Below are 14334 nucleotides of genomic sequence, written 5' to 3'. Positions count from 1 at the left end.
AATTTGATTCGAAATTATAATTTACAAATAAAATTTATCATGCAAATAGCTGAGGTAAAACAGGTATGTCCAATGATTCCTGGGGAGACTATTGCCCGCTCTGCGATAGATAACCTTCCACAAATCCTTCGACTCAAGAATGGATCGAGTTAATGGAGCTATCCAGCCAGAAAGCCATCCAAAAGGCGCACCTAACCCGGCGGTATAATCAATAAATTCCTTGTCGGCAGGGACCCATTCAACAATTTGTTATGTTTTGTAACACATTCGCTAATTATCGGCGCAAGTGTCGGATGAATTGGAATCGGTCCAACAACCCGGACGGGGAGAGACCAACCAAATGAAGCGAAACGCTGGCATTCGCAGAATCGGCTGCAACAACCCTGGTCCATCATCATATGGTTAAACATATGGAAATTATTCCAATCATCGAGATGTTTCGCATACTGTTTCGCGATGTTTCCCGGATGATGACGACTGAACCTGATGTTGGGGTTTACTAGTGAAATGTTTGAACCCTAACAACATGGCGGCAACAACTACCTCTATGGTGCGTGTGTGCTCCAAAGCATTATTATTCATGGCGCAATTGGGGAAATGCCAAGGTTAGGGTGGAGCTTCTTTTTGAAAGTATTTCTAGGTTTCTTTAATGACAGCTGCAATTGCCTGGTTTTGGTTGATATTGGTAGAAATAACACAATGTTTAATTTGATATCACATTTATTTTAAACTTAATTAATGTAAACTTTTGATCAAAGATTTTTATTTTTCAGTTGATTTTGGATGAAGCATATTTTCTCGGATGTATCAAAACCACCCTGAAGCGGGCTAAAATTCAATTCGTGTCATATTAGTCACACCAAAACATTCTCACATACATTAAATTATAACGGTTGGATTCAATAATCGATCTTGTTTTTCCAGGCGAATAATACGGATGAATAATTAATTAATTTTGGTAATGTTTGCATTAGCTTTCGTACTGCTGAACGAGCTGTGGCTTGTTGATTATAATTTTTTTATTCATTTCTTCTGTGACATTATCAGCTAATTGCAGTGACTTTATGTTCCAATGAATCATAAAATCAACACATACGCAAATTTTTGTTCTGGAGAATTGGATTTGTACTACAATCTATTCTTTTATACAAATCTATTGCTTAAATATGAATGAATAAAAATCTTGAATCAAAGTTTGAAATCAGTTCAAACTAGTTGAACTCTAGGTATATTTTCGGAACATTTTTGAGAAAACACGATGACTTAACCCCCAAGCTTATCAACACAATGAAGAGTTCGAAAAATGCCAAAAAAATGTTTTCTGAAAAACAGAGCATTTTGAGAAACAAGATTATCCTATGAAAATAACAATCAAGTTAGCAAATTATCAAGCATCAGTGTAAAATTTGAGATGATTTGGTTGATTCCTGAGTTTGTGCAATGCGTTTCTATTTTGTATGGAAATTTATGTGGAAGAAGAATTTTTTTGCACATTAAATCATCCAGAAAATTCAAACCAAGCTTGAAATGAAGTTGGTCTTTGAGTTTTTATTTTGACTGATCATAAACTTCATTTTTTGCTAACATGACGAGCAGCTAAGCATTTCATAAAAAAAAGTTATAACCATTTCAAAATAAAAAATCTGAACCCATCGAAAAGTAGGTATTTAAAAATTGCGGACTTTGCTAGCTAGAGCTTTCAAAGATTTCATCAAATATTTTTGTTGAGGTTTTATAGATTGCTTTTAAATAAGCAATTGAATAAAATCGAATATTTTTTTCAGGGGTACAAGTTAGGTTTTTGCTTTGTTCACATGAATTGTACTGCCAGAATCAAGGAATATTTTTCATCCAAAGCTATGTATTTTTAAATTTTTCATTACATCTCTAGCGATTTTTGAAAGGAAAATTTAGTTTTCCCATACAAATTTCCACACAAAATTAAAACTCGTTGCGCTAATTCAGAATTTCTTTTTATTGCTACTTCTGGCAGAAAAACCAACCAAAAGAAGTGGTTGGTGTGAAAATTGAAGAATTTGAAATTAAAATACAAAGCTTGCAGCGGTATAATGACCATACTACATTAGATTGAGTCGATTTGGGGTCATTTCGGAATTTCTCAAACCGTGGAGTCTAAAAAGCTTCGTCTTGGTCCAAAACTCACCCATGATTTTTTGCAATTTTTTTATTTTTTTAATTTACTGTTAATCAATGCGAAATGACACACCCCTGTTAAACAGCTAATAACTTTTTTTCCTAATAGCATACGAAGTTCGGTCTTCAACAAAGTTGTTCAGCGGAAAATTTCCTTTAGGAACCATTAGGTGGCTCGGTTCCACAGACGAAACAAAAATGATGTTGATTTTTCAGTACAAAATATTCAATTTTCTCATACAAACCTAAAAGTTCAAATTTACTCATGTAAACGCTACTTAAAAATTTTGCAAAAAATCATGGATGAGTTTTGTACCAAGACGAAGCTTTTTAGATCCCAGGGTTTGCGAAATTCCAAAATGACTCCAAATCGACTCAGTCTAATGCTACATACATCCGTATTTATAAATGTGTGGAAATGTTTATTTTAAATAATATCCAAAATTACTGATTCAGCCCAATACTATAGAGCAGCGGTCGGGGAACCGGGGTAAATTACCCCAAATGGGGTAAAAGTGAAATTCTTGGGGTTAACAGTGAATATTTTGTGAGTAAAAAGTGTATATTTTCATTTTCCCCCTGAGGCATTCAGAGAGCTCGCTTAGTGTTTACGGATACGTTTTTTTTTTTGCTCTTCATCATGGGGTAATATCAACTTAAATAAAAATGTTTTGGGGTAATGATTCAAAAAGTTCCCCGACCCCTGCTATAGAGCATTCAAAACTTATGAGCCTTTTTAAAAGAGGTCTTTTTTGGGACTTTTTTTCATTCGGAACCAGCTACTGGTTAAATAAGTTATTAGAATGTTTTAAAACTATGGTTATGTAGAATTACAAAAACAATTGTTGTTCAAATAATTAAGGAAAGATTTATGTCAGTTTCAAATTGCGATACGAAGATGACTAAAAGTATTTATCTGAAACTTGATCTATAAATTTGTTTCCAAGATTTAACATTTTTAATCTTCTAATAAGCTTCATGAGATCTTTAATTATGTATTTCAGATAAATTTCACACCCTCTCCCTTTCATTTTTCACGAACTATGCCATAAAAAGATTTTAAGAATCTGAAAAAGTCGCATGCCACATTTGGCTCCATTTGTATTTTTAAGAGTGTTCGAGTTATGTCAAATAAAATATGAATAAAACCTCCCAAGCAACCAGAATTTCCTTGAAAAGGTTTCGTAGAAGCTTATAATTAGCTTTCGTTTCAGTCTGATGAGAATGCTAATCAGCCCAAATTTAAGTTCTTAAAGTTACTTTAAAGTTCGTTTAGGTGGCTGCAGAGAATGCTATTCAGCTTCTAAAAGAATGTTTAAAAAAACTTCTACGCGCCGCTGCTAGGTTGCTGGTCTATCATGGTCTATCTCATTGATTTTAATTATATGGTTTTGATAACAAAAGCTACTTACCCCTAGCGAAATGAACCGCTGCTCTCTAGGTTGCAATGAAATTCACCAGCCTCTCGACTAATCGAACAATAGTTCATAGCCACTGTAATAATTATTATTTAAACTTAATGTCTTTCGAGATGATTGAATGGGTTGGTCAATAGATTGTACCTTATTTTTGACAAACTTCTCCGGTACAACTGTGTTCGATGTTTACTCTTGGGCTCGAACTCACGGACATCGGCTCAGGAAGCAACGGATTTGCCAACTGAGCTATATCACAAGGCTTCGAAAAATTTTTGAATTCCATTTGTAAATATCAGTACTGATATAACCAAAACAAATACCATGACAAAAAATTGACAGACATTTTTGACATGTCGCTTCGAATTTCCAAATAGGTTCTTTAAAACACCTATAAGTACCTAGAACGGTGCGTTAGAAAATGTTTAGCGAACGTTTTCAACCTTCTTGGAAGAAGTTGCATTAACTGCGCTTGGGAGTTCCGATATTGATATTTTAACCTTTAAAAAGGCGATGGAATTTCCCAAATAACCTTAAAGTGACATGAGTCACCCGAAGCTCTCGTAAGACATTTGTTCAGCCAAATGTGAACTGTGGAGTTCCATTTTTAAGTAAAAACTCGACATTTGGTTGCTTGGGCCTCATCTTTCTTTCCGACTTCGCCCTTAAAAAGGAGAATCCTAAAATATTTTGAAGGCAAACAACCTAGCTATGTCATAAAATATGAACCCTTTTGCTTGATATGTTTTCGATATATGCCAAAAAACTGGTAAAGAATCCCCTTTCCTCCTACATGAACCGGATATATAAAAATAAACTTTCCTTCAGTGAAAATGTCCGTAGAATCGATTGAACATTGTTTCAAACGCCGCACAAGCTTACAAACGGAGAAATAATTAGTGGTATGAATAAGGTTTAGCAATTGCTTCGGCAGCTTTTACTTAGCTCGAAATCAAGCAAAGCAAAAGCCCAAAGCATTTGCTTAGTTTGGTATGAATAAACATTTGCTTAGCGGATGTTTACTAAAGTCTTAGAACATAGCTTTTGCTTCGAAAAATAGAGCTATCCAACCAGCAGAATCTGAAGTTTTCTAAAGTTAAATGAAAGAAGACGATCAGAAAATTTAAAAGTCCGGCTAAAATAACCATGAAGTCGACGGTGCGGATGGTGGGTGTAAGAACGACCGGAAAGTTTTTGGTTAATGCGTGCTCGTATGTTGATGAATGTATGAAAAATGAATACATATTCGAATATATTCAAACAACAAATGGCCTAACTTTAACATTTATCATAGCTCTCCCACACGTATTCGGATCGGGATAATCCGATGTATAAAAAAAAGGCAATAGGCGCGCATCTTAATTTTTTTTTTTTAATCTTAGAATTATAAAAAAATCATATAAATATGGAAGTCTGAATTATGTTTTAAATTATTACAATTTTCTTCCAACTTCAAGCCGATTGGGACTTCTTCCACTCTAGCCGGAATTTTTAATTTAGAATATTTACTGATTGATTTGTTTAGTTTCATCTTAGACGAATCATTTCATACAACGACAGGAATATGAAAAAAAGCTGGATTATCACTCCGACTTTTCTTTATCCATGTTGAAAATGCCTTTTTAAATTGTATTGAAGTGTAATATTGCTAATTTAATAAATTCTTGACATTGCTAAAGAATTTTTTATTGGAAAAGTCTGCTACCGAGCATGCTTAGAAAATAAAGCTATTGCTAGGAGATTTGTCGAGCGAATACTTCAGATTTTGGCTATATTCATACCAAATTAGCTTGTTCTAAAAGTAAAAGCTCCTGACAGAGAAAACAGCTGTCAAAAAAAAACTTTATTCATATCAACCGAAGCAATTGCTTCAAGCGACTGCTCGACTGCTCGATTTAGTTTAGCAAAAGCAATTGCTAGGTTTTTTTTCATATCACCTAATGTCTTTTTAACCCCTAATATTTTGAAAACAATCCAGAAAAAAACTGATTTGGACTATAAAATTAAAAACCAAATAAAAATGCATTAATGGCCGATTTACCCTAAAATTTCCCAAAATGTTTAATATAGTTCAGAAAAAGCATGTTCGAACAAGAAAATTTTGAAGAAAATGAGACCTTAGGGGAGAATGAGGATACTTGATCCCTGGGGATACTTGATTCCTCAGCTATATCTCGAAATTGGAATGTCTTACAAAGATAAAATGTTCTAGAAAAATGTTCCAAAATGAGCAAAATAATAATGCTTGTAGTTTAAAAATTTTTAACAAAATAATTGTTTGAGTAATTGAACTTTGTTTGAAAAATTTCACAAAACGTAACTTGAAGATCTTTTTTCATCACTTTAAAATGTTCCTTACATGGGAAAATTATGAAAAAAATATTTGTTCCAATGTATCAATCGTTCGAGCGTAGAATGAACTTCATAATGCCATATTTTCAAAGTAATGGAAAACTCTCAACTTTTTTCAGAAAAAGTTTTGTAAAATGTTGATTATGGGTATAATTGATCCCCTAGAGTTGGGTACAATTGATCCCCCTTCCAAACGGCATATTATTCTTCTGAATTGATCGTTATGATTGCTGATTACGAAATTACTAATATTTATCCGAAAACTAATATTTATCAAACAATTGTCTTAAGAAAAGACCAAAAATAATTAATTTTCTCTTAATTATAAAAAATATGCAATGTTTTTAGCGTTGAGACAAAGTTATAGAATTTTCTTCTTATGTCTACTATAAATTGTGAAATGAGAACAAACGTAACCAAAATAGTAAAATGACTTGGGGTTTTATTTGATTTTTATACAAGGAATAGGGCTTCCTGTATAAAAGATCAAGTCTCCTTCAATAGGGGATCAAGTCTCCCCTAACTTCAGAAAAATCGCATTTTTTTTACTCCCACGAAAATGCTTCTAGTTCATCAACGGGTTTAAAAAGCGTTCTAATTTTTGGAGCATAGAAACTTGAAGTTACAAGCTGTCAGAAAATGTCAAAGACGGCGAGTTGCTAAATTTTCCCAAAAAGATATGGTGAAAATAAGAAAAGGGGATCAAGTATCCCCACTCTCCCCTATGTATTTTTTTTCGAAAAATCGAATGCAGGCTATTTGAGCCACCGCACGTATTGGAAAATGGAGTTATGGCTGTTTTAACCATAGTTCTCGTAATTTTTTAACATATTGCAAAAAAAACATGTTCGGACTTGATAATTTTAAACCAATTGGGTGTTTTGTTTTGTGATTTATTCCGACGAATCGAATGAAGGCTGTATGAGCCACCGCACGCACTGGAAAATGGAGTTATGGCTGTTTTTACCAACTATTCCCCTACATTTTTAAATTAATTCTAAAAAATACAAGTTCTGACTTGAAAGCTCCGAACCAAATGAGACTTGAGACTTTTGAGGCATCAAACGAAGGCTATTTGAGCACTACAACACTAATTAAAAATTGGAGTTATGGCTGTTTTATCATAAAACTTCCAACATTTATCGATTGATTCAGAAAAAACTTGTTCGGACTGGAAAATTTGAAACCAAATGAGACTTGTGTGTTTTTCTTCGAGAAGTCGAACGCAGGCTGTTTCAGTCACCGTAGGCATCGCAAACTGGAGTTATGGCTGATTTTATCCACAATTTCCCAATATTTTTTAAAAATTAATTTAAAAAAATGGTTCGCACAAGGCGATTCTAGAATAAATGCGTACTATTAGGTGTGATTTTTCCCGATGAATCAAATGAAGGTTATTTGAGCCATTGGTTCAAAATTTTCAAGTCCAAAATTGATTTTTTGATAGGTTTGAAAAATGTTGGGGAAGTCATCCAAAACTCCGTTTCCAATGCGTGCGGTGCCTAAAATAGCCTTTTCTTGATTTCTCGGAAAAAAATCACACAAGAAAGTTCTCATTTAATTCAAAATGTTTATGGCAAAACGTGATTTTTTTGAGTATTTTAAAAATGTAGGAGAATTAAAGTTAAAACAGCCATAACTCCTTTTTCCAATGAGTGCGGTGGCTCAAATAGCCTTCATTCGATTGCTCGGCAGATAACACTCAAGATAAACCTAATTTGGTTCAAAATTTTTTGATCCAAACATGCTTTTATCCCAATGAATTGAAAAATGTAAGGGAATTGAGGGTAAAAGCGTCATAACTCCATTTTACAATGCATGCGGTGCCTTGAACAGTCTCCATCCAATTTCTTGAAAAAAAAAAACAAACCACATTAGATAGGCCTTATTTGGTTCAAAATTTTCAAGTCCGAATATACTTTTTCTGAACAATATTAAAAATGTAGGGAAATTGAGAGTAAAACGGCCATAACTCTATTTTAAGATGCGTGCGTTGGCTCAAACAGCTTCATTTGACTCCTCGGAAAATATCACACAAGATAGGTCTAAGTTGGTTCAAAATTTTCTTGCCCGAACATGTTTTTTTCTCAATGTATTGAAAAATGTAGGGGAATTGAAGGTTAAAAAGAGTCATACCTCAATTTTCGATGCGTACAGTGGCTCAAAAAGCATTTATTTAATTCCTCGTAAACAATCACTCAACATTGGTCTATTTTTGTTCAGTGTTTTTCTGGATTGTCTACAACATATAGGGGAATTAGGGGTTAAAAGGCACTATATCTCCGTCCGTTGGCTTGTGCAACGTCTGAATCTATGTCCGATCGATTTTTCGGATATTTTCACTGAAGGAAAATTTATTTTTATAGATTTGGTTCATGTAGGAAGGAAGATATTGATTTTCTTCGTGGTTTAAACACTTTTTTCGCCATTGTGCATTGGTTTGTAAGTTTTCAGGCTTTACAACAAAATGTATATGGATTTATATTCTTTGTCATACTTGATTCTAGTTGCTGACTTGGTAAGCATAAATTGAGAACTTATGTCAATAATTTCTGCTCTCTGCCTATGTACCTACTCTCAGGAAGGAGGATGGTGTCTCAAACAATTTTAGATCCATACCAAAATAATTTCAAATGCCAAATTTTGTCCATTTGTTAGATAAATTCTCGGGTTATGCCAATCAAAATGGAAGTTGTGCTCCTCCCTTCTTATATTTCCAATCCTATTGCAGTGTATTGTCTTATATATAACACAGCAACCAGCGAGACCGACCGAGGCGACGAAGAGTAAAATGGCATAATCGAGAGAGAACGGCACCAGTATGAGAGAGTATAAATAAAGCATCCCGTTTCCCAATCAGCTCAGTTTTAATTCTCATCGTTCAATAAAGCAGTCACTAGTTGTAGTAAACAACGCTCGTGTTTTTATTTGGTACACCACAAATTGGCGACGAAAGGGATTTTCGAAATGAATGTCAAGCCTCCAGAGTTCAATATTGGCGATTCATGGTCCCTATACGAGGAACGGCTAAGGAGATTCTTCGTGGCCTATGGAGTCGAGGAGGAAGCAGACGAGCGCCGCTCGGCATTTTTGCTCACAGCGGTGTCGATGGAGGTTTACCAGACGATTCGGAACCTGTGTTTTCCGGACAAGCCGGAAACAAAGCAGTTCGACGAACTTTGTTCGTTGATGCGCCAACGATTTACCCCAACGTTGGTGATTTTCCACGAGCGGACGAGATTCATCGAAGCGCGTCAAGGCGACGGCGAAACGGTGATAGAGTGGTCGACGCGTCTCAAGAAGTTGGCCGCTGACTGCGAATTTGGGAACGACCTTCCGATTTTTCTCAAAAACATTTTTGTGGTGGGTCTGAAACGTGGCCCAGTATATGAACGAGTGTGCGAGGAGGATCCTGACTCAAATTTTGAAGCCCTGGTTAAGGTGGCGATGAAAAAGGAGTCAACGTTGCGCCAGCGGGAGTCTTTGGAGGTTAACAAGTTCCAATCAGACCAAGGAAACAAGCTGAAGAAACCGGCGAGCCCCAATTTCCGTTGTTATGCGTGCGGAAAGGGGGATCATAATTTCCGAAAGTGCCAGTACAAGTCCTATGTGTGTAAGGTGTGCGACAAGAAGAGGCATCTAGCCAAAGTTTGCCCGAATAGGAAAGATGCAACGAAAGAGGACCGGAAACCGAAAGTTCACCATTTGGCGCTGAACAAGATGGATGCGCCCCCTCCCGCCCCCCATTTGGTCGAGTTTGAACTGGACACTGGGAGTCCGGTTAGTGCCATCTCAAATGCGCTGTACAGTCAATATTTCAAATCAGTGCATCTTGAGACTAGCGGAAAGGAGCAGTTCGTCTGTTACAATGGGTCCTGTTTCCAAGCAACAGGAAAGTTCGAGGTGGAGATGAAATTCGAAGGCCACAAGTCCAGGGAGAAAATTTTCGTCTTCGAGGGTGACCGGCAACCACTGCTAGGGCGTCAGACGATGCAGCGTTGGGGACTGAGGATCAACTTTTGCCATTTGACGGAGAGCATGAAAGAGTTTAAAGCTCCGTTGAATGTGCTGCTGACCAAGTACCAAGAAGTTTTCGAGGGTGAATTAGGCTGTTATCGATACGGCAAAGTTCACCTACCATTGAAGGATGGAGCTGTCCTCAAGTTTTTCAAGCCGCGCAGGGTACCGTTGGCTTTCAAGGAGAAGGTCGAAGACGAACTGGATCGATTGGAGAACATCGGCATTATCTCCAAGGTGCCATCAACCGAAGCAGAATGGGGCACCCCCCTCGTCCCAGTTTTGAAGAAGGATTCATCGATACGTTTGTGTGCAGATTATCGGCTGACCGTTAACCCGTGGTTGAAGGACGACCACCACCCTTTCCCGATAATTGACGACATTTTCGCAGCGCTACAAGGTGGTAAGCATTTTTCCAAGCTGGACCTGAAGAATGCCTACAACCAACTGGAAGTGGATGAAGAAGCAAGGCATCTGTTGGCGTGGAGTACTCACCGTGGTGTGTACTACGTGAATCGATTGCCGTTTGGGACCAAAACGGCGTGTGCAGTGTTTCAAGCAACCCTAGAACGAGTCCTGCAAGGTTGTCGAGGAACGATAATTTACCTGGATGACGTGCTGGTAACTGGACGAACAGTGAAAGAACATTTAGAGAACCTGGAACAAGTGCTTAGTAAGTTGAAAGAAACAGGTTTTGTGCTTAATAAGACCAAGTGCGAGTTTTTCAAAAGTGGTGTGAGTTATCTTGGACATTACATCGACAGTGATCTTTATGTAGACCAAAGATCCTGAAAAAGTGAAATCAATAATCCAGTTGGGAGTTCCAAAAGACGTCAAGGAGGTTCGTGCCTTTGTGGGACTGGTCAACTATTATGCCAAGTTTTGTCCCAGTTTGGCACAACATCTGACGCCTTTGTACCGGTTGCTGCAAGAAGAGGTGAAGTTCCGTTGGTCCAAGGAGTGCCAGGAGGCATTCAAAGCGGCGAAGCAGCTTTTGGCGGATGACACGGTCCTGGCCCATTATGACCGTAATCTGCCGATTAAACTCTACAGTGATGCGTCGAAGGAAGGCATTGGAGCAGTGATCGTACACGTCTTCCCAGACGGCAAGGAGCGACCAGTTTCTTTTGCTTCCCGAGTTTTTAAGAAGCACGAGTCCAACTATTCGGTCATCGATCGGGAGGCGCTGGCGATTTACTACGGTGTCCAGAGATTCAGCAGCTATCTCTCTGGGCGTCGTTTCATCCTGATGACAGATCACAAACCACTGATCGGTCTGTTTTCGGAAAAAGGCATACCGGAAACCGCAGCAGGGCGTTTGCAGAGATGGGCAGTCTATCTGTCCAACTTCGATTTCGAGATCCAACACATCAAAGGTACATCCAACGTCGTAGCAGATTTTCTTTCTCGATTTCCATGCACAGGTAACCAAGACGAGAAGGTCGACGAGGAAGAAGCCATCAGTTTTCTCAACTTCATCGAAGTCGAAACCCGCTCATTGGTGGAGCGGAAGCAGATCATAATCGAAAGCCGAAGGGACAAGGTCATTAGTCGAGTCGTGGAGTATCTGAAATCGGGCTGGCCTCAAAACCTTGAGGACGGCGAAATCAAGAAGCTGTTCCAGCGACGAGACGAACTAAGCGTGGAGGAAGGCGTCCTTCTCTGGGGTTTCCGCATCGTCATCCCGGCGAAGCTTCGGAAACCGTTGCTGAGTGAACTCCATGTCGTACACATGGGGATCGTCAAGATGAAGTCCCTAGCACCGTCATATTTCTGGTGGCCATCATTAGACAAGGAAATCGAAGACATCGGGAAGAAATGCGAATTTTGCGGCCGGAGAGGAGTGATCCAATTTCACCGTGGCGGTTGACATGCCCCTGGTGATCGAGTTCATGTCGATCACTTTTCGTTCCAAGGCGCCGATTTTCTAGTCCTGGTGGATAGCTACAGTAAGTGGTTGGAAGTTTACCCCGTTCGAACGTTAACTTCCAAGGAGACATCGGAAAAGTTGGCCGAATATATTTCCCGATTCGGTCTGATCAGCACTTTGGTATCGGATAACGGCACTGCCTTTACATCGGGAGAATTCCAGGCATTCTGTTCTTCCCGTGGCATCAAGCACCTGACGACAGCACCGTATAGCCCGTGTTCGAATGGAGCAGCCGAGAACGCGGTCAAGACGGTCAAGGCGGCACTGAAGAAGCTGGCGAGTGATCCCTCGTTTGCAAAGAAGCCAATAAGTGTCCAACTACATTCATTCCTGGAGATGTACCGAGCCACAACACACACGTCGACTGGGGAAAGTCCTTTCAAGCGAATGTTTGGAAGGGAAATGCGCATCAGATTCGACAACTTGAAGTCCAGGTCTACAATCCGGCAGAAAGAAACTGTCGAATACCAAAACCGAACCAAGAAGGATGTCAGCTTTAACATCAACGAAACGGTCTACGTCCGGGACTACCGCCAACCCAACAAGAAGTCCTGGATTCGTGGTCGCATCGTGGCTAGGCTAGGCTCTGTGCTCTACGAATGCCACACTCAAGAGATGGGAACTGTCAAACGTCGCAGCCACCAAATAATGAAGTACCCCTACGACGATTTTGATGGTAACGAAGCTGACGGAGCCACCCCTGGTCCTGAGCCGATTGACGACTCAATCTACGAAGATCCAATGGAGAGCCTACCGGAAGAAGAACCATCATCTGAAGCCTTTCCGGTTCCGTCAAGCGTTGGTCGTCATCAACCGGATGGTACCTATGTTACGAGATACAATCGAGTGGTGAAACCGCCTCGGAACTAGGAGAGGGAGTAGTTGCAGTGTATTGTCTTATATATATAACACAGCAACCAGCGAGACCGACCGAGGCGACGAAGAGTAAAATGGCATAATCGAGAGAGAACGGCACCAGTATGAGAGAGTATAAATAAAGCATCCCGTTTCCCAATTTGCTCAGGTTAGGTTAGTCGAATTGTTTCCGGTAGCGGTACACAAGTCCGGCTTTATAACGAACATTTGATCTCGGAATTCAAGTCCAGATATATGAGGACAGATGTTTCTTACGGTATGTAGATCCGGCTTTATAAGAAAACAAGGAGTCCTGATGGCAGTCAATTCCGGATATATCAGATACAAAATGTTCGGGCGGCACACAGGTCCGGATATGTTAGGAAACGAATTCGCAGAAAAATCTGGATAAAGTATCAGTAAAAAGTACGACATGAAGTAGTCAAGTATGGATTTTCGTTCCTGGTTTTATGTTCTACTTAACAATTTTGTCTATTTGAGTTTTGGTTTTTCTCTTATTTTCGTTTTTTTTTTTGCATTTTTTTTTTCTGTTTATTTTTTTTTTTTGGTAGTTTTTTTTGTTTTTTTTATATTTTTTTTTTAACCAACTAACTAACTTAACTAACTTAACTTAACTAACCTAACCACAAGATACAATCTGACAAGAAACAATCTGAAATGCATTACCACATGAAAGACGGAATAGGGAAGAATGCCCTAAGTGGTAAATTCCTGGAAAAATTAAAAAAAAACCAATTTGCTCAGTTTTAATTCTCATCGTTCAATAAAGCAGTCACTAGTTGTAGTAAACAACGCTCGTGTTTTTATTTGGTACACCACACCTATCCACCTACTATAAGAAAGGAATTGTTTCAAATAATCATAGAAATAATCCTCGTAGGTATTGAATTACCATCCCATGCCAAATTTGGTTCCATTTACTTGGTAAGTTCTCTGCAAAAACTTGAAAGGGAGTCCCATCTTCCCTTCCTATCTCCCTATAAAGTGGAGGGGTGAGTAATTATTATTCATAGAAATATTTTTCATACTCAAAAACCCTTTGATGTCATATTTGGTTTCATTTGCTCGATTAATTTTCGAGTTATGCAAAAAAATTGCATGGAAGCCCCCCTTCCCCCCTATGTATATCCGTGTTAAAGGGAGGAGGGACCTCAATTATTCAAACAAACATTTCTCATAGTCAAATACCCTCATATCCTCAAATTTGTTTCCATTTGTTAGATTAGTTCTCAAGTTATGTAAAAAATTGCAAGAGAGCCCCCCTCCTTCCGTCCTATCTTTCAACTGGAAAAAGAGAGGGGTATCAAACCATCATAGAAACATTCCGGGTACCAAAAAACACTCCCATACTAAATTTAATTTTCTTTGCATGATCAGTTCTCGAGATATGATGACATATCACTTTAGTTCTCAAGAGACCTTTTTTTTTGGGTCTCAAGAGACCCTCTCCCCCCTTTTGATGAGAAGGAGGGGCCCCAAACTATTGTAGAAATCTTCCCTGGACTCAGAAGCCTCCACTTACCAAGTTTCACGTCAATCGGCTCAGTAGTTTTAGAGTCTGTAGAGAACAGACAGACAGACAGAAATTCA

General features: G+C 38.5%; 1 protein-coding gene across 1 annotated transcript; it reads left to right on the top strand.

Moving 5' to 3' along the window:
• Nucleotides 1-8888: 8888 nt before the first annotated feature.
• Nucleotides 8889-12738, top strand: LOC129759107 (uncharacterized protein K02A2.6-like). The gene is made up of 4 exons (XM_055756526.1): nucleotides 8889-10673; nucleotides 10717-11314; nucleotides 11363-11803; nucleotides 11855-12738. Exons 1-4 carry the CDS (start codon nucleotides 8889-8891, stop codon nucleotides 12736-12738), a joined length of 3708 nt encoding a protein of 1235 aa, XP_055612501.1.
• Nucleotides 12739-14334: the final 1596 nt, after the last annotated feature.

This window comes from Uranotaenia lowii, unplaced genomic scaffold (assembly GCF_029784155.1).
Source record: "Uranotaenia lowii strain MFRU-FL unplaced genomic scaffold, ASM2978415v1 HiC_scaffold_104, whole genome shotgun sequence".
Taxonomy (NCBI): Eukaryota; Metazoa; Arthropoda; class Insecta; order Diptera; family Culicidae; genus Uranotaenia; species Uranotaenia lowii.
The sequence above is the reverse complement of the archived record's forward strand: the minus strand, read 5'-3'. Positions and strand labels throughout refer to the sequence as shown.